The following is a 25,969-nucleotide window of genomic DNA, read 5'->3' as shown; positions in this document are numbered from 1 at the left end:
AAAAATGTGGGATGTCAGTCATAGATTTCATGAAGTCCGATTATTGACAGCTTCTCATGAATGTCTTCTTTTTATTCATGTGAAATGCTTCAGTCGGAGGAGCGAAAAAATCAGCTTTTAATGTTGATTTCAGTTAATTTACATAATTTATACAGGCTCGTGTAGGCATTGTCCTTTAAAATGGGATGTTTTTATGAAGGCAAAACGACTTGAATGGCGTTCAGCCTTCCGTGCGCCATTATCTTTTCTGTAAAGTTTGCCAAAACTGAAATCCTCGCCCATTAAATAAAAACATCAAATAGGCCAGTAGCTTTCACTTTTGATGATTTTTTCACTTTTTGTTTCTCATGACAACTGCAGCAAAGCATATTGAGATACGTACTATTTAGCTTGTCAACTAAGCCTGTACATGTGTAGACTGTATTGTTGTTGTTGAGAAGTGAATTCTGGTCTGGATTAAAGTTCAAAGTTAAACAATTGCAGTTTATTCTACTTGTATAGACACTTTATTGACAAACTAAACAGAAGTTGTTTCGACATGCTTTCGGAAGTAGAAGAAAGAGCAGAACGAAAACAAATTTAGTGGAAAACATCACCAAATATTACAGCAATATGAAATTCCGGAAATTACAAGCAGTTTCATAAGACTTTAAAATTTCAAAATTCACCCAACTCGGGCCACTCAAAATATAGATAGATTGAAATGCAAGACACTGAAAGGTCGGCAAGTCGTCACACAACTGCTTTTCCAATCTTTTGTTTTTGATTTCGCAGAATTTTAAATTCACTGTCTGGCGGTCCAATGAGAGTGTCCCATCCTAAAAACAAGACCTAATTCATTCTTCAGTACCAACCTTACTCAAAGCTCCTGACATCACGACTTGACGAGAAGGGAAGCAAACTCTTGCGCTGTTCGAATTACCCCCCCTCCTACGTTCTTGAGATGGACGATACGACTTTACCGCGCAGTCGCATTGATATTAACATAAATCATACACCTGAGTACATGCGTCCGCAATAATCAGCTGCTGTGTGTGCATTAAATAATCTTAGCGTGCATATGGTACGTTCCAGCTCGATACCGGAACAGCGGGCACCAATTTCTTGCTAATGATCTTTCTTGATTGAATTTTAAGATCGCTTTCGGAGGTAAATTTTACGGCTCTGTCGTCCCAAATTGTGGACAATCAAGCTTGTCATATCTGATTTTCCCCTGTCAACTGACATCTTGCTCAGCGAAGCCAGCTGCTCGCACAACGCAGCCGTCACTGTCAAACATGAAGTACTACTCGTTCTTGGGTTTCCTGGCCTTCATCGTTATCGTTCAATGCGGATCGACGGCAGACGGCCATGTTGCACACGGAGGCGGAGGCCAACACGGAGGAGATGCCAGCAACAAATTCCACGATCCAAACGTTGTCAGAGACAAAGAGTAAGTAATTCGAATACGGGGGAGACTTGAAATGTTTTGAAAATTTAAATCCATGAGCAGGCTTTGAATAGCACCAAAGCATTTTATCCATCCATCCATCCGTCAGTGTGGCAGTTTTCCTTCCTTCCTCATAAGATATCTATCCGCATCAATAGATGGCAGCAAATGTTCAAACACACACACACACACATACACACACACACACCGTGGCACAGACCGATGTGAGTATATATAAATATATTCCTTTATCTGCACGAACGCGTTCTCGTTTGCCATGCACAACTATACGAAGATTTTGTGAGATGAGACGGGCAACAATAGGTCACGTTCATGTCAGCAACGTCAGTCGTTTCACCGCTCATTAAAATTGAGAACAGTTGTAACAATAGCTATAAATCATTGTAAAAGGCACGTTTTCGTCATTAATTTGTTCGACTGAGTTTCCCTTCATTCACGCGAGGAAATCCGGCCATACTGAAGTTTTTATCTGCCCACATGCGCAGCAAAATTACATTACTGACAACTACTCATCTTTTTCTTGTGTCGTAATTGTCATAAAGTGCATCGTATTGCAGAGACACCTCGGTCATTTAATTCTACAGATCATGTCACAGTCCCTCTATCCACTGTGATCATGTCTAGCCAGTACACTATGTGTATGCTAGCCACTGTCTAAGCCGTAAAACTGACCAAGCATGTAAATCGAACAACAAATGTGACGCGATAAGAAGGTCGTAAGAATGGCTGGTGTGCATGGCACTGCATACGTGTATATTCCTTATGTGTTGTGTGAGGTCAGATGGATTTTCCTAATATAATAAGGAAATTAGAAGGACATTTTAATATCACTGAATGCGCAGTGCTGATTGGCAGCTAAAGAGGTTGAACGATTTAAACGATCGAAAACCGCAGGTAAACACGTTGCTGATTATTCATATCGCTCACCCAAGGATATTATTTTTTCCCGCGGAGAAATCGATAAAGTGTGGAACGAGTGTATGTTTATACAGGGTGTTACGAAGCGGGTAATGCACTGTTAGATCACGGTCCCAGGGACCGTGGTTAGATACGGTGAATATCATCATGTGTACGGAAGTGTTTACTTATTGTACATCACTAAAACACTGACAAGGTTGTCTGCCGTGAAAAAAATACCATTTAAATCTTTTCTGTTATGTAATTTCATAAAAATAAAACTAATTTTCATGGCTTTTTCACATGAGTCGGTGCCATGTGACAAAGCCCTTTCTTACAAAGTATGAATGTCATTCGAACGATGACCCCCCCCCCCTGGAAAATTTTTAAATTTGATAATTTCGTGTCTGTTTGATAGCAATAGGCCAACAAAGCGTCGCGGATACACTAAATTAACACAGTAGCCACTGCCGTCATATTAACCTATACGATCGAGTGATTTATCACAGTTTAGCTCTCCATTCTGAGGGGGCTGTAACATAAAGTAACGCGTTGCAAATTAATGAGCGTCAAAATATTGTTCTTTAACTGACAAAAGACCTTCCCAAAGACAAAAAAGATGACCATTTGTGACGTCATTTCAATTTCCTGTCTTCAAGGACTCGAAGAGCTCGTCTTAGTATCAATCAGTCCCTTATTGACATACATTTGACGTGTCTTCTTTTTGAAAGGAAAGATATGATCGATAATATATGTCAAATGAGATATTTAAAGGCCACGTCATCTTCCATTAATTGTCGGAGGAAAAAAAGTCGCGTATGACCTTCTTCTGTATCATCGGCTAAACTACCTTCCAATATGTCCAATCTCCGTAACTAGGTAGCCCGCAGACGAATCGCATCAGTACACGTGAATTTTCCGACACAGACTAAAGTCCATTCGTCATGCTGAGCCACATTAATATCAACGTTGGCAGGTCTCAGCGTGATGCGATCTCATGGGAGTCGAACATCTGTGACCTTTTCTGTATCATTCATTTGTCAGGATGAGGTAATAGTAGTCTTCAGGTTGCTGTTAATATTTAACGTCGTTTCGACTGGTTGCTTGCCCTTCAGAGAGCCACCCTCTGCTCCTGTCGAGGCAAATGAATATTTTGAAATCACGTGATTTAAGTACCCTTTGCTCGGATACACCTGATAAATACTTTACATTGAGTAGCCAGGGAAATATTAGGACCCCGCCATTTTCTTTGAGAGAGTGAGAAATTCCAATTTCCAACCAAATGTATCATTTGATCATTGTCGTATCTCTGTTACTTCTAGTGAAGTAATATGCTATGTCATTTGCTTTGATAATGAACTTTAAGGTAATTCTCATTCCAGGCATGTCAAGGAACACTTGAAAGATGTTGCCGGAGAGATTGACGAAAACGAAATGACAGATGAAGAACTGGAGTTTCATTACTTTAAGTGAGTAGACTGAGAGACAGGTAGCCATGATTTTTTTTGCGAATTGCTCATGATCTAAGTGTGTGGCGAATTCAAAAGCAGTAATCGACCTCTCTTCGCCAATAAAAAGAAACAAGACCTTTCCTAAACCTTTATAATTTACGCGTGCCACGGACAAAGATTGTTTCCCCGGGTCTACATTGGGTCTATGCTTCATTTGTTGAAAATTATGTCGCAATTTTCTTTGGGGAGAAAGAAACTTCCCGTCATTTTGAGCATACGGAGAAGTACATTCAGGACGGATGTTTCCAAGAAATTTCGCGTCTTATGACGTCAGCAATATTCAAATACGCCAGCAGACAACTACAGTATTGTCGTTCTACAATCCATAGCAATGACCGTAAAGTGTAGCCCTGTTCAGGTTCCCATTCATCAATTTGCTGCTATGGCAACAGGCTGATGCAGGTTTCAATTCTCTAGGAAAATCCATTCAAAACTTCCGATTCAAAACCAAGCAATTAAGACCAGTCCCGAGTTGTTTGTTAAATTTTAGAATTGAAAATTTTTATTTTCCATATGAAATGGGATGCCAGGCCAGTTTAGGATTTTGGACTGATTTTTGTGGATGGGCCGTGGTTTCGAGCTCACAAACACCTCGTATTTCACGAGCACCACCGCAGGGGAGATTTCGATACGATTTTCTTTCACAGAACGCGAATATTTTCACATACCCTGCTCCTTTCGCCATGCGTCAAATATTTTATTTGCCCGACTCGTGTTAGCGTAATTATGGTGAGACTCACTCAGATATTTCAGTTTGTTGGATTTTGAAAGAATTTTCTGACAGTAGTTTTGGTTTTTTTACTCTTTATTAAATATATGTGGCTTATGATAAATAATTTTTCATATCCCCTCTGACCCGCAAGGACTACATGTACACGTCTTCAATCGTCGAAGATCGCCCTCGGACTTTATAGCTTTTTCAAATATTTATTTTCATCAAGGCCGGGTTAAGAAAGACCTCTAAAAGTTACTCCTTACTAATGTAGACGATCCAGAAAATATAACTGAGCTGTCTACCTCAACTAAAACAAAATCGTATATCATTATTTTTTTTTCCATTCTCTAGAATGCACGACTTCGATAACAACACAAAACTAGACGGCTTGGAAATGTTGGCGGCGCTAACACACATGATGGAACATGACCTTTCAATGGATGACAAACTGTCTGAGGAAATCCAGAGTAGAATCGGGTATTATTCAGGTAGAAAAGCATTTTCTATACATTATTATTGTTTTTTTTCTTGGTGTTGATAGCATCATAATTGTCATCTTCATCATAACTAAAATCGCTTTCGCCGTCATCAATTCATCATCGTCATCATATCCTGGCCATCATCATTGTCATCATTTTAAAAATACTAACGTATGTTTGCAACTACACAGACATAACAGAAAAGCGATATTGAAAACGTAATAATCAATGATCCGCAGTGACTTGTAAAAACTTGTTGATACCTTCATTAGGTATCATATATTCAACAATAGTCTTCCAATTGAATAACCACGTGGTAGTACCCCAAGACTACCATGTAACCTGGCCTATATCCTGGTATGCAACTATCTAACACATCGTAGACTAGACGCGAATCATATTTATTTATGATTTATTTATTTATTTCAGAAATCATCGACAAAGTGCTGGAAGAAGACGATTTCAACAATGACGGATATTTGACTTACCTTGAGTATGTTGTTGCCAGGAGACGAGATGAGAGAGCCGCGGCTACCCGACAGCAGTCGTCGGGTGATCTCTGAGAAGTGTGTGTCACAAACTATGCACACAGTAATAGAGCACAAAGTGACCCTTATCCACCTATTTCCATGTTCGATCATCGAGCAAACCAATTCACGTTTAGCTGTTTCTTGTTTTTACGTATTTTTACTGTATTCACACACGGTTACTCTGTCCCCATATCAAGGCAGTCACAACATCGGTAGTCAACTGCTTCTAGATCTGATCAAATGCTCTCCCTGAAATACTCAATTCCACATAAAATGAATGAATAAGGATAAGATACAGATTTCCCCTGATTTTCGTCAACGGTATTGAGCGTATATTGTGACTTTTCTTCCCAATTTGCAGGCTCCAATACTTCGCCCAATCTAAACGTGTATTTTCAAACAATTGCTATGGCGCACCACCTGTCAAATCTTCCGTTCAGTATTTGGTGGTGCTCCGACCAATCAAATCTTGCAACTGGATGCGCACTGCTTCTCCACATCGGCGGTTTTCCTCCTGAGAGCGCTCGTCTACGAATAGTGCAGTCTTTCCAGATGATCTCGTCCGCTCTCCGATTTTCAAATTTTCCAGCGAGACAGATGATGGCATCCATAGCTCACTAATTCGTAATCTTGCTGTAGAGGTCACTCGATATCTGGACATCTCAAACAGCAATAGTAGTTTACCGATTTTCGATGAAAATGTCATTTGAAAAGAAAAAGCAGGAAATGAGTGATTAGATTTCAAGTGTAGTAATTTATTTGATATAATTGGAAACTCGGGATATTGCATAACACAAAATACACGTGGTACATATTCCGGTGTTTTTAATGTTCTTCCACGCACAGTTTTACGTGAGTCGATTTATTTTTATTCAGATGCATGCCCCGTATTCGTCCAAAGTATCGACTATGATGAATTATCGTTAGCGCTTGCATTGCCATTGCAACTTGAAGCAGTCCGTGTCCTTGCATACAATTTAGATGGAGCTCCGTAGCGTGGCCGTAAAATGACGTAACCTACAGGATTTTCATCACCAAATACTGGTATTAGCAGACATCTTCACTGAGAAACACAGATAATAATTTAACTGCCATTCGAGATATAAGTTATTTTTTAATTGTTTGAAAACCAGGTATTTTGTGGACGTTAGAGTAGGGAAGTGTTGTCAATTAGATTGTAAAACAGTTCATTTTCCATTTCCTTCGTGAATATTTGAATGTAGTTTGCTTTATTATTTAGACTTAGATTTATATAAATTGCATCGTATGCCCTGACTCGTTTGTTCGTTCGGTGTAGATGACTATAGACAGAGAAACCCTGCTTCCATTTGGTTAACGTTTTTCTAAAATTTCACAACTGAGGATTCCTGCAAAAATAATCGAGAACACGTTACTAAATTACCGCGAATGCTATCCCTGATGTGTACGTGAGGTGCAACACACGGTTTTACTCCTATGACATTGCAGTCTATTGCACCCTAAATTGAATCGCGTGTGATTCATCAAAGAGACTGCAAATTAATCAATGTGGCGGATTTTGAAGGGCATCGATCCAGAGTTTAGCACGGTCATCATCCTGGCTGGTCTATTATGTGTAGGGTTCGTTTAGAATATGAATGCTGTTTTATGTGACTGAGAGTGCGCAAGAAAATTCATTCATATATTTTTGTATACTGTTCTGTGAAAGTTGTGACAAGTTTCGATAAAAGCGTCTCTTTCATGTTTTGAGGTAATTTTCCTTAGAAGATTTTACGTATTGCTGTAAGGTTTGTAAGAATGTATTACCATGACATCAAGCACTGTTGAAAAATCTGTGTCTATGGTGTCTACTGGGAAGACGAAGAGGCTGCAGAAAGAGTTTGAAATTGAACACGATTGGGACTATTTTGGGATATTCGGATCTTCATATTTTTTCAAATTTCTCAAAAATCTTAGGTGCCCGATAGCCGAATGTCTCATTATTACAAATTACTTATAAAACAAGTGTGTAACTTTAAAAGAAAAGCAGATTAGCTTACATTAGCAGATTTTAAAGACATTACTTCACCATCCAATTATCCCAACTCAGTTCCAATCGTGTTATTGGAACACTGCTTGTCTAGGATAAACTTTTCTACTGGTTATCTATGAACTGTGGAAGCAGTCGCTGTGTCTAGCAGGAGCTGACAAGCCGTTTATTTCCCGAACAGATTCAGTTATGATAATGATTAGTGATGACTGAATTATTGAAAATATCACACCAGCTCCTTACCTTATACAATTTCGCCTTTGTAAACACGACGAGAGTTGTCACTCCATTGATCTTCTTTGTGGTTACTTTAATTATCATAAAGGTCGTACAAGAATAAATGTTTGTCAAAATTTTCGTTCATTTGTGAATGACATTAATTATTTGTTATCAGAAATAAAATGATTTGTTAATGTCATCTCGCAATGGTTTTTTTTCCCCCATAACATGACAGGTGCAATGTTTCACAACATGTATCAGTTGATATGATTGCTGTTATTGTGCTTCAATGGAACCCGATAGCCACTATCGTAACTTGGCTTCTTGTTGATAAGTTTTGCCATTCAGAATACACGTACATTTGATTATGTTTCATTTATTGCCTTACTAATTGCCTAAAACACGATTGGAACTAATTTGGGATAATTGGATCTTCATATTTTCCAATTTCTCAAAAGTGTTCGGTGCCCATAAGTGAATGTTGCAATATTACAAATTACTCGTAAAAACAAGTGTACAAGTTTAAAGAAAAGCAGATGAGCTTACATTTGCAGATTAAACCGACATTATTTCACCATCCAATTCTCCAAAATTAGTTTCAATCGTGTTCGTATGTTAATCATTGAGATGACTTAATCTTTTTCGTGTGATGATTGATGCTTATAAAAAAATATCAGGATTACGTGTTTCAAATCGCCTTCTGGACTGTCAACAATACCGGGTTTTTTTTGCCTTTCGAAGTCGCTATAAGCGGCGTGGTATTCGGAGGGACGACACAGCCAGAACCTTCTGTCCTCAGCACTCGACCAGTTGGAAAACGCCAAGTAGGACGCCGGGCTTAGAATAGAACCACACGACCGGTGACAAAAATACATACAGACTATAGGGGGACTGTCGACTGCCTCATCTCCTTCGTATTCGTCCAGGAACATTGAATCATTGCAGATTTTTGTAATAAAACGGTGAAAAATATACGACCCTCAAGAAGGTGCTTTTCATCTTTCCACATGATGCTTGTAGTGATCCTTTGTATGTATCGATGGGACAATCCGTGCTTGCAAACTTGATTATCTTTACTTGGTCGCTGCTGTCACTTCTCGTTTAGTATAGGTTACGGATCTATTCCTGACGCATGGCTCAACATCTGCGGCCAGAAGCCGTAGGTCCTCATGAAATTCGTCTGCTTTCCTGGGTCTTTGTTCGCCGCGCTGTTTCTTCTTGGCGTCATCACTTTTTGCTCTCTGGGAAATACAACGGATCTAAACATTACAGGCAGTCACAAACAGGAATCAAAATCACCTATACAGTTTTCACCTTTCTGACGGTAAATGGTAAAATTTTGAATTATTTCCATATTCATGAGAAATAAACGCTGGCACTTTGTATTGGACAACCATGATATACATACACGTACACTCATTTTATTCATAAGGTTACCAAATTTATACGTTCATTCATACGTGCAAGCCACATTGCGTGAGCTCTCTGACAGCGCACTTGGGCAAAATTGTGGGGTGCAGTGTGCAGGAACCAAATTTGCTCCTCTGTGGAGCGCATCGCATAACGGTAACCGGTCATCTATATATCTCGAATCGTGTCAGCAGTGACAAGCGTATAGAATTCCACTTCCACCTTACCCCTCAGACTGGATTTCTTGGTGTATTGGTCTGTTTCAATATGGTATACAGGGGAATAGTGTTTGCTTTCTTCGTAGTTGTCGTCGCCTGCCTATTGCCACCATCCTATTCCCATGCAGATCACGGATTTTCGTTAGATGGAAGCAACAAGTTTCACGATCCACAATTTGTCGGAGACAAAGAGTAGGTGAAATATTGCTGTTGTATGTACGCTGATGACTGTACTGTATTTTTCCTGGATGTATGGTTTACATGCTTCACTATGAAAATACGTAATTGTACGACAGACGGCAAAGGTAAACGGTTGGTTTAGGTCAAATTGAAGACGGAAATTCAATATAGTTTTGAGATAAAGAAAATTAGTACGAAAGACTTCCTTCGAATTAGATGCCGAAAGCTTTTCATAACAGGATATTTGTACCATAACTGTCCGTGTACTGTAATGTGTAAAGTGTTAAAGATCAAACACAGCAAAAAGGTTTCTTCAATATCTTGTACATAACTGTTACAACTCGATATAAATAAGCGAATAGATATCCATTCCTAAACTGAACTTAACTATAGCGCAGAGCCTGATAGCGTCACATATTTCGATCTGTGATTAATTCACCGGTAGAAATAGACCATGGAATGACTTTGCTGTTTTGGTTTTGTGTTAAATCTAGTAGCCACCTGTTTCAGATACAGCGCTGTGTAATTTGGCCGTGTACGCATGTCAGTATCTGACCAAATGATAGACATCTAGAGCTCACCAGGAATCGCTCAGAGTTCTGCTAAACCAACGGGAGTTATCGAAATTTAATTTTGTGAGAGAATATCGCTGTACATCGATCCTTACTGAAATGTGCAGACTTCAGATATTATCGACGTAAATGCCATATTGCACTGTCGGGCATTCTATTTTACAGTCGATGAAACTCTCAAAAGTGTGATCAAAAATAGCACTTCTAGGTACCCTCTCATTCTTGTTTCGTTGGCAAATATATAATTCACAAGCACGCCATTACATGTAAATAAGTGTTTTAATGAATGCTTGCCTTTACTTATTAAACCGTAAAAATAGTTCATTTGATTGCCTGGTACGCTTATTAGATATTTAAAACAATACATACATATGGTTATGAAATGTCAATCCTACAACATTTTCTTGTTTGTCATTGCTCTTGCTTATATATTTTGTCCTCAAGCTGGTGTCAGCTTACTGCATTATCGATGTAAAAACGCTCTGGTCAGCGAGCATGCACGGTCGATTAATAAGCTTATACTTGCCACGAATGTGACCTCAAAACTTAAACGCAGTCTCTTTCGTAATCAGGTCAATACACAAATATTAGTATCGGAAAAACAAGTGATCTAAAATTTATTGATTTGTGGGGGAAAACCTCAAAATGGCCGCTATTCCGTGGGGAAAATGATTTTCAATTTCCACGGGCTTCAAAACGTGTCCGCACAAGCATCTAATCAGCAAAATATTAACAAAAAATTGAAAGTCAGAATGTCTGTCCCCGAAGTGATTCTTACCATAACACTGATCACCATTGTAAGTCTGTTACTAAATATAGCATCGCAAGCGCAATATTGACCGCTACCAACAGAAATTTGGACATTTTTTTCTTCATTTTGCATTTGTGTTTATTATCACAGGTTGTGGTCAGATCCTTTTGAACAAGAGGTTTTTATATTCAATCATGACATTAGTGCTATTAAAAATCAAGACTGGTACACATTTTGCCATACTGTAAAAAGCGTGATATACCGAAAGCACAGTCAAACGTTCAGACAAGTATTTTACAAATTAATGTTAGAACTGTGACGTCATGAGTAACCAACTGTTGCACCGAATCAGAAATTGCCTGTTTGCTACAAGCCATACGAGAAACTGGTATACTTAGTGTTTACCCACATTGAACCGACTTGCTGGCAATTTCTGGAATTTTGATGAAGGCAATTCTCAGTTAACATTCAGTTGCAAAAGATTTGTTGACATCGTCCATAGGCTATAATTCAATATTCGGTGCGAGTTTCAAGTTATACATAGTCACTTAGAAACAGACCGACGTGAAATACTCTCCCCTCTCTCTTTCCTTTTGCACAAAATTTAATTATTGCTTAGAGTATTTATTTTCTTTGATTTGTTTTTATTGATTCTGTTCAGACATATTCAGGAACATTTACAAGAAGTTGCAGGTGACATTGATGCATCAGAAATGACACAAGAAGAATACGAATTTCACTTCTTCAAGTAAGTTAACACTACGAGGCAGACATATTAACTTGACAGATCTATGAGCCCATAGAAACGGGTAGCTCCATCAAAATTCTGTTTGGATAGGCGGATGACCAGAGCTACCGCTGCCACTGTATACATAGACCGACAAACGAGTGGGTATAGTCGTGAAGCTGTATGTCTGGATAGATTGATAGACAGAGATAGATAGATAGATAGATAGATAGATAGATAGATAGATAGATAGATAGATATAGATAGATAGATGGATATAGATAACCAGACAGATAGATAGTGTCTAGACTCATTGACCTTATGACTATTTATTCAGTTCTTCAAGTACAGAGGTCACCAGTTTTATTCAAAGTATGTTTCTTAACTTTTGGAGATGGAGTCACGTGCTTCTTGTTTCTCGTTTGTGGCTTTTATCACCATGCGATAGATTACACGATGCCGACAACGATGGCAGACTTGACGGGCTTGAAATTTTAGCAGCACTGACACACGAAGTACCCTATGATAAAGACAGCGGTATAAGTTTGGAGGAAGAAATCGAAATACAAGTCAAACGGGCAGAAGGTGAGAAAATAACTGTCATGATTCATACCTTACGCATCAGAACTCTGTGACGGATCCGAACCTCCCGTAATGTTTGCTCGATACGATTCCTCTGCTTCCAACCTGGTTTTGTTTACAGAGATTCGTTCGGTCGCAGTCAGAAAAATGTAACAACTTAGCCGGCTATTGAACCACTCTTTTTTGAGAGCGGGGATTTAGCCGTGCGGTTCTGTCTGCTGCCTCTCCGCTAGGCGACTGATGCCGTATGTTGTGGGTTCGAACCCGATTGAAAACTAGCCGTATTTAATAATCAATACATGACAGTCGACGAATTATTGTACCAACCACAATATTTTTTGCAGTATGAAGTGATTTCAACTCTGTTGCCAGGCCATGTTTGCACATATCGACAATTATATATGATGGGGTTGTGCCTTAGTTGTTTTATTTACATATCTGTTTACAATGGAAAGTTGAGCTGTCCTTTTTTTATAATGAATGCAACTTTACACTTGTCTGCAGCACAACACTGAATATGAAAAGAGTATTGTTGAACGATCAAGTAAATCTCGCTTTTCATGTTATTTACTCAATCATAAAGCTGTCGACGCCTATACTTGTGCAGGACTGGGAAAGACAAGATCTCCTTGATCCATCGTGTTTTAAAGACGAAATCAAAAGCATACAAAACATTGTCACTTGGGGTGAAAATCTCTAAACATGTTTATTTTCGCTTTCCTGTAGTCCATCATTGAAAGCATTATTGCGTGCTGTACATGGCCCGTCGCCTGTAAAGACCGCCTTCGAGCTAAATATGAACACAAAAAAAACATTTGATCCTCTGTATACCCCAAAAGTCCACGTTTTTAATCATTCCCTACTGCTATGGTGTAGGTGTTTGCAGCTATTCTTTAACAATCACAATAAAATATTTGCCATCATTCAAGTCTTGGACAGAACAAAAGCACCACATTTTTATCAACGATTACAATTGGAAGGATCGAAATATTTTCTAAAGTGCATGTAGTAAGCGCCTTCAGATAGACTTCATAAAGGCCAGCATTATAAAAAAAAGCAAAAAAAGCAAAAAAAAAAGCAAATATTTGAAATTTCAAATGAAAATAGTAGAATTTGAATGATGCAAAATTACATACCCTTTGTTGTAGTTCATATTAAAAGGTAAAAATCTTCGTTGTAACATTACCACACATTTCCATGACAGAGATCCGGTGTTTCCTGGTCAAAGTCTGGATCACAATGTGCCATAGTGTCTGTGCTAAACTTATTGCTCAAAGGGCACGGTTTGCTGAGAAAGGAATCCTTTGCTTGGATTCAGTGTTTCTGACAGTAAAGAGGAGATAGTAATGATTGCTATAGTATGGCCTCATTTGCTAATATATATAATTTTGTGTACAACACCTGTTGCTGGATACAGATATTTGAAAACATTTTTGTTTAATGCTGCAGTTCAAGGTCAGACCAACTGAATTGCATTTGTTGTGGTTTTCTTCATAACAGTTTTTTGTCGAAAAGAAATTGTTTTGTCATTCTTTTATGGGTTATTGTGAAAATTTTGGTTAAAGCTGTCTATATCTTTGAACTTTGACGCAAACTGTTGGAGACGGTGGAGGCTGCCACATTTTGGACATTTAGTCCAACTCTATTGAATTCCTGTACTTATTTTGTTATTTCTATTGCAGAAACATTTATCAAATTCTAAGATTCAACCTGAATACTTTTTCCACTTTTCACGTTTCACAGAATCCATTGACAAAATCCTTAAACAAGATGACTTCAACAGAGATGGGTATCTGTCATACCTGGAATACACAGTGGCAAGACGGAGAGGAGAAGCAGCAACTCTGGACAAAGAGCTGGACGAAGATTTTTAAAAAATACAAAACAAAATTTCTTTTGTATCATTCAGAATAGGCATCAACAATGAAGGACTTGTGTAAAAATGATGGCACAGAAGTATGACCTGGAGGAATCATTTCAGATCCAAGTAAATTTTTTGACTCAAATAGTGTACATCACCTTGATCAATGTTTTATTTCAATAATTAAAAAATCATTCAGAAACTAGAAAACAAATCTGCATCAAATTACAGATTCATTTAACATGATATGCTGACCATGATCTTGAAATAGGCAATTATCTCCCTTGCTGCACACTTGTTCATGTGTGTTGGATATTCATGAGCATGTGGGTATGATCCATGTATTTTGTGATGCATTTACTCACAAGTTGAACATTGCATTGTTAGTCTGCGAGAGTTTCAGTGCACACCTATACAGGAATAGAGGGTGGGGAGGGGATTATTTAAGCAACAATGTACCCCTCCCAGCCCATAATGGACGAAAGAGCACTTTGCTTGAGTCCGTTACGGGTCGGGAGGGGTACATTATTGCTATTATTTTATAGTTTTGGCAATGGCAGTGAATTTGTAGATGTAGAAAACATCTGGGATCACAATGCTGGATAATCGGATACATTGTCCGTAATAATCTGAGGGTGTGACATCAGAAAATTCACTGGTATTGACAATGCTATAACATACTGTAATACACAAAAATGAACTCCATAATCAGTTTACCAATAATGGGGAAGCATTAAATGGTGCATAAAAAGTTATCAGATCCCTGCTACCCATCTTTGTTCAGGCCACTAGATATATACCACAGCAATGATTGCACAGTTGACAGCATAGACCACGGTAATAGCACTGCCAATACAAACCTGTACCAAACTGTTGTGGGACTAGACTCTGGGCATTTATCACATCACAGTAAACGATAACATAACACAATTGTTACCATAAAATGGAGAAATATCTTTAATGCAGTGACTCCAAGTCTTTCGCTTCAACTGCTCAAATCTGTAGATTTTCTTGATCAACAAAAGCAACAGATATGCAATATATAATCTGTACTAAAACTCTGTTACTGCAGCGAAAAATAAATTTGTGCATTGCAAAGGTAGAAAATATAAACACAAAATTGCAATAATGAATAATTAGATGAGTTCCTGATTAAAAGTCCAATAAAGTAGAAAACTTGGTGAGATGAAGAATTTTTCTAACAATAAAAACATCAAATTATCTAAAAAAAACCATAGATGAATCTCATTTCTGTCTAATTTTTGCGATTTCACTTCAGCTGTAGTACTGTAATTTGCTTGCTATCTTAAAAACCCTGGATCCCATTTCTCTCTGTAAGAATGTACCATAATGCACTGCGATACTGTACGCTTCAACTACAGTAGAGTGATTCAGGGTTTGAGTCACTCACAAACAAATTATCATCCACTACAATGACACTGATATAAACATGAAATCCCATCGACATGATTACTTTTTTGTGTTTTAAGACTAAAATGCCCTTTTACATGTTAAAATTTTAAGTCTCCCTGCTTGGTAAAGCATGCGTTTGTTTCAGCAGAATTTCTATACAAAACTCTTGATTTACTGAGGAGAACTGTTGTTACAGTACTAACTCTAAACTTATCATTGCACAGATGCCTATCTGGCTGCAACCTATCTCTGCCTAGCATGTTGAAGGCTTCTATCACCTGCGTTCAATGGCACTCAATCTGCGAGGTGTCGTTGAATGGTTTCTATGTCAATGGGGTCATAGTTTCCTCCGTGACCAGCAGTCCTCTCTCGTACAAAGCCTGTGCAATGTCTACTTGCTGCAGAGGAAAGCAAAAGTCACCTTTCAGTAATGTGAAATACCATTCAAAGGTCTAAGGTAATATATGATATTGTTTGGAGACTAAATCTCTCGGGAAACAATAGTAACATTCAAGCAAAGGATAAACAGAGATTGGAAAAAAGCACTGCTGTGGAAGGGAGCAGAGATGGAATTTTTATGTAAAGGATTAAATATTCATTGCAGAGTTTTTGTACTCATCCATGGGCACTTGATGTTGGGAAGGGCCACTCATGTGGTCCTGTATGTGATGAAATTACTATGTGATTTCCCAGTCGGCAGTGGTGAGCGCTCTCTGTAGATTTCACAGGGATGAAGCTCTGATAACACAGTTAAAATCTGAAATGAAGGTATATTTTGGCTCTGTGTGAAATGTGAAATACCAGTGACATGTACAGAATTGTACATTGCATGATGGATTTGGCAGTACATGTCAAGTCACACCACAAACTTTAACAGATTACTTACTTTGTCTGGCATAGCTTCCATGGGCAGATCATCCACTCTTACAAAGCTAGGATATGATTTCAGCAGATATTCTACTGCAGGAGCCGCCTGAATCAAATTTCCAGCGATGTAAATTTGCAGAGAAATATAATTAATTGGAACAATTGATCATCAAAAATAAATTTATTGTTCACTGATGCTTGACCCTACGCCGACTAAAATACCTACATATTCTCTTTATACAACACACAATATTATCATAAATTTAGTTCACTTTTTACTGTTGATAGCAACCTCAGATATTGCATTGTCAAGATTCATGAACTTAAAGATTTGTGATTTTGGGAGGGGATTAGAAAACACTGAAACAATAATTGAGTCTAGCTCCTGCTAGTAACAGTTGCTGATTATATCATTTTAGTGCAAGCACATGAATACCAAAAATATTACGTTAATGCTTACAACTTGAAATATACATGGCATGCATGTGACTACAGCTAGGTAAATATGACATGTCTCAAATCTTTTTCAGGTTAAGACTCAGATTTCACAAATTTAATACCACCAGGTGTTTGCAGTAGTGACAATCACTTGGTCAAACTACACATTGTTAAAGTTTGTACTTCCCCTACACATTAATTTATTGTGTCATTTTGAATTGATGTCATACTTAAGTTGATGGTATGCAAACAACACAGAAATGATGGCAAAATTGCCATGACCATCGTTCATGTCTACCTTTGTCTCTGAATAGAAGTCATGATATCTGACATGCAGTACCTCACTCTCACTTCACCTGACCTCTGCAATAAATTAACATAAATTTGAACATGTATCTTTCAGTAGACAAAAGTAATCTGTTTCTCACCTCTGCAAAGATCTCAATAAATTGCGGTTCTTTCTCACGGTACACTCTGGAATTCTCCAATGTGTAGTAAACCAACACTTTGTCATCCTCTGTGACTAGCCTGGTAAAATGAAACAGATACAACAAATGCTAATTTCAAATAAATCAACCTCAAGTGTCTACACTTCAAATCAGAATATGACATAAAATGAGGAAAACAAGATACTCAAAGTCAAACATGTGGAAGAGTTCAGCTCCGTATTTAGCTGTGTTTTTTATAGCGTTACCTATGTCTAGAATTTGTTTAAAATGTATTACAATTCTACTGATATGCATGTGTGGCTGCTGCATTTACAAATTACAGTCAGTTTTAACTGACATTGTACATCTTTTATAACAGAAATGGCTACCATTGTGTCACGTATGACTACAGTGTAATATTCAGATGGCTAAGCCTTGGAAAATTTACATTGCATCACACAAGGAGAACATAAAATATACCATTCTGTGTTTTTGATTAACCACAGCAGTGTGCTGTCTAAACTGATTATAAATCAAATGTAGACATGGCAATGCTTCCACCTTTGTATATTCTTTGCTGTTCTAGTTAGCCAAGTTGCCTCAATACATCTGTACCACTGCCAAGCCTGAACAAATCACTGCATTCACAGAATTTTGAATTTACTTACAACATTCATCTGCTGAATGGAACGGCTAATGCTATTATAATTCAATGTTTTCACCGAATTAATAAAATAATGTCTATGATTGATATCGCAACACTGTGCATCACCTATAATGTTGTATGAAATCTAAATTAAGCTCAAAAGTTGAAAAAATTTCAGCACCCTTGAAGAACACAGGGCATAAAATTTGTTTTGACAACAATTTAGGCTTTTTATGGGTTCCTCCATAGTTTTATGAAGTAGACCCCTTAGGATTATGTTGATAAATGAATTTCTTTATTGTGACCCCAGTATTCTTCAGTTTGCCATAAATTTCTATACTGACCTGACAGCACCTCGTCTGATTATTCTGATTTTTGTGGTCTCCTCTACTTGCGTTTCATTGGTCACCTTACCATTTGTCCACCTGGCACCATTTCCCAAAACACACCTGGATTTTTCTCCTGCAATTTAAAAGGTAAATGATGATAATCACTGGCTGACATTACTGGTGAAAACACTACTGATGAAGGAATGGGAAAATTCTAGTCTTGCAATAAATGATGTACAAAAATGAAATAATATGAAGCTAAATGACAAAATGTGATACCTATTAGTCGAAATCAACATTTGAAAAAAGTTTCAACCAATAATATTTTTAGCACTTGTTTCCTTGAATTTTGTGAAAAGGAATATTGCAAAATACATCGTCATTTATACTCATGTTTAAATGTTATAATTCATTTAAAAAAAAAATGAAGATTATGGTGTTGTATAAAAGTTGTAAGATAGCTTTGCTGATCATAATGACCGACATTACCTAAAGTTGGTGATGGAGTACCAATGAAAGTGGATCTTTATTTACTCCAGAGGGCTTTTGAAATTTACATGTGAGTGTCATAAAATGACTGTACAATTCAGTCAATCAGAAGTTTGAGCACGGTATTCTAACTTTTCAAACAGAAATATCATTCATCATTCATCAAACTACATGTCACTCGCATCAGTATGAATTGCCCATGCACAAAGATACAGTCTTACCTTCTGTGATCACTGGTGGCAAACTGTCGTGTATGAAACCCACTGACATTTGATCAGCAGCTGCATCTACTGGTGCATAGGAGACTAACTTCATCATCAGCTGAGCGACCTTACTTAGGAATGCTCCCCTCTTGGGGTCACTCTGAGAAAAAACAAAACACCCATAATAAGCCAACAGAGCACTTGCACGTTTGAGCCCATGTATTCAGACGTACCATTACTAGATGTACTTAATTTTTTGTGAATGAGACTTTAACTATGCACATTTTAGAATAGGTTCTACCAGATTTGTTCCTAGAATGGGAATTACACAACAACCATATTCATGAAGTGACAGTGCTTTAGGAAATATGGATGGAACAATTAATTTGCTATGATATGAGTTTACTCGGAAAATTTTTTCACATCACATTTAGTCTATAGTTCTGAACAATATTGCAATACTATACTATTCTACATTATATTAAATACTGTTGTTGTTCACAAACACTGACTTTGAGACCATGATCATATTTGCAAATGTAATACATTTTCTATGGTCACTGTCTGTTGTGCATAATCTCCAAAGTAGTGTATTCTTTGACATCTACTCACACTATCTGAATTTGCTACCCCCATGTAGTTGAGATAATCTCTCGGCAAAGCTCGTCTGAATTCCAAGTCTTCTTCAAATGCAACCTGGAGTGCCCTTGGAACCAGCTTCATCATCAGATCTCCCCAGGAATTCAGCTGACATGTAGACACTGTGACATGTAAGGAGTGGCTATCACCAGCAGTATCAGCCTGTTTCAGGTCAGAGGTCATTGCAGGTGTTAAATAAATTACTGAACTGTCAGTCTGTCAGACTTATTATGTCACAGTAACTGTGTTACTTTTGTAAATTGTTTCACTTTTTTGTTCTGTTTTATAAACTGCAATTTCAAGGTATGCTTTCTAAAGCAAGTTGAAATACCTTGTATTCAGCTTGTCAACACAGCCTGCACATGATCAATGTGAGATATACATACTGTTACTGTTGACAAGCGAAATAAGGTCAGGGCTGAAATTCACTTGTCAACAATAACAATGCATGGCACACATAAACAGGTTCTTTCATGAAGGTGAATACATGGTATTTCAATATACTTCAGTGAGCAGACCAATAATTCACTTGATGTAAAAATCAAAATTACACAAACATCTATACCATTACAGTTACTAGGGCTTCAAAAATCTAAAATTTATTGATGAATTAAAGTGTCATAATATCTTGCCACCATTTGACTTTGAAAAGCTGACCCTAACCTGGTGTATTGTTCCTCTGGGAAAGTAAAGCAGATCACCTGCTTCGAGAATCACATCAAGGATTGGTTCACCAATGTCTTCTTCCTTGAAATTAGCTGTGAAAATGTCAACAAAGAACACATTTACTGCACCAAAACCATAGTTATTAGTGTGGTGCTGTGTATATCATCAAGTTAATTCTTGGCTGGTTGAAAAAAAACTGTGATGAAATCTCTATATTGGGTTTACAATTTAGTCAGAAGTTAAAGGTGAGCAAAATTGTGATGTTCATTGCATAAACATGTTCCTCTTACGGTGTTTTCCTCAGTACACCTATATCACCACTGCTTAAAAAGGTGCTTACCAGTTAGAGATTGGGACAGGCTACAAAAATGAAATATATCAGTATTTTCTGTTCCTTTGGGATTGACACAAAATTTGACTTACCACTTGAATACCTGGGTAGTGTTTCCTCTTCTGATCTTGGATTGTAGAGTCGCCAGTGTTTTTTGCCTTCTAACTGCAACACGAAGGCTTCTATGTCGTCATAGTGTGGGGCAAAGCCTTGTGAACCAGGCGGTGTAAGGTATCTAATGTGATAAAATAAAGTTTAGAACGGCTAAGATAGAAATTGATCATACATGTAAATGTCAATCATAAAGGTATACATCGGTTCATTAGATAGAAAATGAGTTTGTACGCCCAAAATATGTGCAAAAATGAAAATTTGATACTTTTGTCATATGTGCACCAGTACATGTAGCAGTGTGTACCAAGTGTAGAGGCAACTTACTGTTACCTTGAAGTTGATTTAAAATGAAAGCTACTGTACTTTTCAAGTAGTTCACGGCAACATGAAGCACCAGGATATCAATATGAGTCCTAAATTTTCAATATTATCATGGTAGGTCTGAGGATGACTGGAATCTCAACATGTCATTGATATGGGTCAAATACTTACACATTGGCACCAACACAGCTGCTGAAGTATTCTTGTAACATTGAATTCAACTTCCACATTGGCTTTGAATATGTCTGCGGGTTCAGCAGTCTCACAGAACAGCCATTCTGTGTAGGAATGTACATGACAAAAAACCATTTATTTTTTTAGTTCAAGAAACCACTATGAATGTTGGTAAATCTCAATGATCAGAGAGCAGCATGTTGAATGTATCTTGTGTACAAGGTTACTGGATTGTTGTTTCTGTGTCATAAAAACTTAAAGATTTCATCAAAGCACTTACACCACAATAGTTTTTGTGTGTGAGTGTTTGTGTGATTATAGCTTATTTTCACATTTATCATCATTTGGTGATGAAAGGTTGTTGATTACATGACAGCTCAGGCTGATTGAAGTATATGAATCAGACCAAACTGTAAATTCTACAGTAGATGCGTTTCAACGACATTCTGAAATAGGATGGTAAAATAAGCTGAATATTGAACAGACATATGACTGGAATGTCATGAGAAAATCACTTGAATTGCTCACTTGATAAAAATCCCAAACAACAGATGCATGGGCTCTACCAGCTGGGTTGTGAGTTTCTCTCTGACCATTTGTGTATGTTGTTACATCAATGTTCGTGGTGAAATCCAACTCATTCTGTGGAGTAAAAAGTCAAATCAAAAATGATATGAGGGTTTCTGATGTTGATTGAAAAAAGAAAGCTTGATTAGTGAAAGACATAGAGAAGTGATCCATTTACAATTCTGTGGCAACAGACTGTATATTGCTAATAAGCATGTCATGTACTTCAACTTTCAAAATGTATTTCATCAATGTCATTATTCAAAGTATACAAAGGTTTACTACCGGTATATATGACATTGAGTTGCTTGCAAAAATAAATATTAGGTACTATCTAACAATACATATACCTGAAACTATACAGGATTTTAGCAAGAACACTCGTGCAGATAATAAAATCAGATGAAGAAAGGAATAAATATCTATTTACCTCCCTCAAAATTCTGTCAAGCTCTTCTGTGCTAAACCAACCATTGTTGTAAGATGGCAGATGTCTCTTGACCAGTAAGGGCTTATTTTCCCAAAGTTTACTGTGGATTCATAAGACCAGGAGTGAGATTTGTTATCAAAGAGTTAAAAATAGTAAGTTGAGATGTTAAAACTTGTACTTTCTTTCTTTCATTTTATTGAATGATAGTTGTCATTATAGTTTTAAAACAGGCTACAACTGATATATTGGTAAAGAGCTGGGAAGAATGGCTGTAGTGACTTTTGCAAAATGATTTGTATTGACAAAGTTTTCACTAATTTTATCAGCTTAATCTTGAAGACAGTTGCATTTATAGGCAAGTAATGTTTTCAAGGACATTTTTGTTATGTCTGGATATGGAAACTATTGTTTCATTTTGGCGGATGCTAGAGATGGCTAGAGGGTGACCTGACCTGACTGCTACAGTGTATATCATATTCTGACAGCTTTTAAAGTGTAACAGGTCTATGATTGTGTATTTCACCAACCAACAATATTTATAAAAATATAATAAATTGAATGTACCATACAGTGAAAGAAAATTGCCTGAATCTCTGGTGCACAAATAATTTTTATCTGACGATCAAAAACTGGCTTTGACTGAAAGATTCAGTCGTGTATAGGTCTTTGCCAACTCTAACCCAAACCACAACTAAAGGTGCAGTTTTGAGTAACTGTTCTCAAACAAGATCTTGTTGAAACCAATCACACTGTACAGTTAAGTTTATTGACAGTTTATTGGGTAAGAAGACTGCCCACATGGCCCCCAGAGGGGACGGTAAGACTTCTTGTTATTATGTGACCGGACCTTGTAACTCTTTAAATCAAGCTGAACTTCATTTTATGTGTTTTACAAGACTTTTGTGTCAGTTGTAGGTGGTACTTGATTTCTTCAAGTTCACTGCAGTAACCTACACTGCTGCACCTTCAGTCGTGGTTGAGGCTGGCATTGGTGCCACTTTGCTTTACAAAAATAATTTTTTGTTTATTTTACCTAAAGAAGACCTTGGGCTTCACAGGGTTAATCATCCACTCAAACAGCTTCTCAGCTGCTACAGCGCTGTCTTCAAACTTAACATCATCATTGACAAACATATCAGGAGTGATAACATCCTTGTTACATGACACATCCTACAGTGGAAAGATTTGAAGACATTAATATTTACAAATGAAATCTGTTGATTTTGCAGTCAAGGTCGCTCTCCTCTCTGTTTGGAGCATTCCCGAATTCCTAGGTTTGGTTGAAATCTAATGTATCGCTTCTTTGGTAACCTGCATACATCACACTGTGCATGGCACTGAATAGCTATGATGTGGCTTTCCATATTTGAATAAACTTCATACTATCATTCAGGAGGATATATTCACACTTCACCTTGTTGTCATTTAATTTTCTCTTCTTTGCTGGCCTTTCTTCATTAACAGTATCTTTATTTTCCTGTTCTTTCACTTTCTTCTTTTCTTTGACACTGACTTTCCCTAAGACAATAATAACAAAGGTCACACATTTGAGTTATTTGAATCGCAAGCATATATATTGCAGACAGGCAATGTCCCGTTTTGAATTTTAATGGTGACTCAGTTACAATGTAAACAACATACTAATGAGTCAGTCATAAAATAATCAACACACCATTATAACAGCATGTCTTGTAATTTTACATCATTTCCTTTCTGAATATTCCATTTACAAACTTGATACATTTCCCATGATTTTAAGAAATATCATCACATCTTGTTTACTGATCCTTGATGAAGTAGTACTGAGAGGAATTTTACAGAGTCAATGATGATGACACCTTTGGGGATCACGGTGCAGTGATAATTGAGGTATTTAATCTCATCATGGCTGCTGATTGACCATATTACATGTAGAATTGGTGTTGTCAATCAACTGGGGCTTGAATTCTAAGTTTTGGTAGTGATTCATGCAGACCATCAGTATGAAATTTTGTTTTGGAAATTGGTGATCCAAGATTTGATTACAGAATGAGGGCCATTCTACTAAATCAGGTAGTTGGCTGAATAGTATGTCTTAATCTCTTGGTGCACCATTTAATCATGCACATCAGGAACTGACAGTGTGTGTTTTATCTGTTTTGAGACCAGACACAGACTGAGAGAGGTAGAGAAAGGGGGAGGAAGGGAGGGGGCTGCCAAACTTATACACAGGGTACTATTTGCAAGAAGAGAAATTTCTTAACAAACTTGCTGACTGAAAATTATCAGATGTTTGCCATACATATTCCATCATATCATACCAGTATATTGATGGCCCAAATATAGCAATCTGATTGGTCGAGACATGAAAAGAACTGTGGTATATTCGTGATATAGCATGGTTGGCACACATGCGAGCTCTTAGCAAGAGCAAAAATCCTTTTTTGATGTTCCATGCCAGAATTTCAATACACTTGCTACCCCTCGTGCATATATGTGATGAACTGGTCCAAATCTCATGGTATACCGTCACTGGGTGTGCTTTATTGCTTATTAAAATATTTCATGCTTTTTTGTTTCACCCTAGTAGTCTGTTATACAGTACTGTTGAAAATGCCCCCTCCCCAATACTATGACGACATGTAAAACGAGATTAGCCATGGATGGATTTAAGTAGTAGAACATCAAACAACATAAAGCATTTTTCACATTTTCTAGATGTCAGCACACTCTAATAATGAATTTAGTAAAAAATGGAAATTCAAACGGGTCTGTGTTCATTTGACTCAGGGCCATGTAATTTTGAACTATGTTAACTTATTGGTAGGTAACATTATTACCTGTCGATGCAGTGTCAGAGGTTTGTACCTGTGACCGACTTGGTCTCTTTTTTATCCTCGGTGACAGTGTGTTTAAATTAGTGATTGGAGTTGTTGCATCGTCTGGTAAACAGGAAGGTCTTTCTTTGGTTTTCTTTCTGAGTGATGCTTTGATTCTCTTCGTGACTGCTTTCTGGGTCTTCTTATTAAGAGGAGGGCGCTCATTGGCGTCTTTGCCACCTGTGTCTTTCTGCTCATCAGAGGTCCCTTGCTGTGGATGTCAAGAATGATGTGAAATACAATTTTGGAGGAAATTTTTTGAAAGTGCAGCATACAGAGAGATCCACAACATGAGTCAATTTTGATATTCTTCAAGTATTTGCCAAGTCTACAGTACTGTAGGGATAGTTCTCCTTTGCTGCAGTTTCGAAGCCCCGCAACTCTCCTTGCATTTTTTTGTGTTTGGGAGGTCCTCCCCAACACAAAAATGTTCAAGGGGAGTTGCGGGGCTACGAAACTGCAGAAAAGTTCTCCTAAACTCATGTGTTCATGCACGGACAGTGGAGCGGAAGATGCGTGGTCTCGTTCCAACTCAGTATGTACTTTATCTATCACACGCTTCCATGCTCGTATCCCATGTGTCAGATGGTATCAACTTTTCACATGTAACTTTTACAAGAATATCCAGGTTACCTTATTTTTACTGCTCTTGAAAACTGCAAATGCTGATATTTTCTTGCTTCCTCTTAAACTCATGTCGATTTGTGTTGCTGTCGCTGAATAGGTTAGAATCAATGGGCATCAACTTCGTTCGAGCACACTTTGCCGAACCCAGACCGCCATATGTTCATCAGTTGACCTTTGAACTCACGATCAGTTTATGCCTGGTCTCTTTCACTTTGCAATATGGTAGCCTATCTGGGAATAATCAAATGCACGATTTTGTCCCAGAAGACCGTCAGAACAATACTGTATCACCAATTTCTGGAAAAAGAAGATAATAAAC

General features: G+C 37.6%; 3 protein-coding genes across 3 annotated transcripts; 2 read left to right on the top strand and 1 right to left on the bottom strand.

Moving 5' to 3' along the window:
• Positions 1-982: 982 nt before the first annotated feature.
• LOC139149137 (multiple coagulation factor deficiency protein 2 homolog) lies at positions 983-8,008 on the top strand. Its single transcript, XM_070720705.1, has 4 exons — positions 983-1,432; positions 3,730-3,816; positions 4,925-5,061; positions 5,482-8,008. Exons 1-4 carry the CDS (start codon positions 1,278-1,280, stop codon positions 5,613-5,615), a joined length of 513 nt encoding a protein of 170 aa, XP_070576806.1. The 5' UTR covers positions 983-1,277; the 3' UTR covers positions 5,616-8,008.
• A 1,246-nt stretch (positions 8,009-9,254) lies between these two features.
• On the top strand, positions 9,255-14,324 carry LOC139149139 (multiple coagulation factor deficiency protein 2 homolog). Its single transcript, XM_070720707.1, has 4 exons — positions 9,255-9,629; positions 11,602-11,688; positions 12,116-12,252; positions 13,993-14,324. Exons 1-4 carry the CDS (start codon positions 9,487-9,489, stop codon positions 14,121-14,123), a joined length of 498 nt encoding a protein of 165 aa, XP_070576808.1. The 5' UTR covers positions 9,255-9,486; the 3' UTR covers positions 14,124-14,324.
• LOC139149133 (ribosomal oxygenase 1-like) lies at positions 14,238-25,836 on the bottom strand. The gene is made up of 15 exons (XM_070720698.1): positions 25,657-25,836; positions 24,985-25,234; positions 23,580-23,683; positions 23,199-23,335; positions 22,166-22,265; positions 21,697-21,810; positions 21,166-21,272; positions 20,652-20,794; positions 20,226-20,320; positions 19,536-19,724; positions 18,942-19,083; positions 18,247-18,364; positions 17,257-17,356; positions 16,410-16,496; positions 14,238-15,921 (listed from the first exon to the last, which is right to left on the bottom strand). Exons 1-15 carry the CDS (start codon positions 25,717-25,719, stop codon positions 15,847-15,849), a joined length of 1,824 nt encoding a protein of 607 aa, XP_070576799.1. The 5' UTR covers positions 25,720-25,836; the 3' UTR covers positions 14,238-15,846.
• Between the last annotated feature and the right edge of the window lie 133 nt (positions 25,837-25,969).

The sequence above is a fragment of the Ptychodera flava genome, chromosome 14 (genome assembly GCF_041260155.1).
Source record: "Ptychodera flava strain L36383 chromosome 14, AS_Pfla_20210202, whole genome shotgun sequence".
NCBI classification, from domain to species: domain Eukaryota; kingdom Metazoa; phylum Hemichordata; class Enteropneusta; family Ptychoderidae; genus Ptychodera; species Ptychodera flava.
Note: the sequence above shows the minus strand (reverse complement) of the source record. Positions and strands in the feature narration are given on the sequence as shown.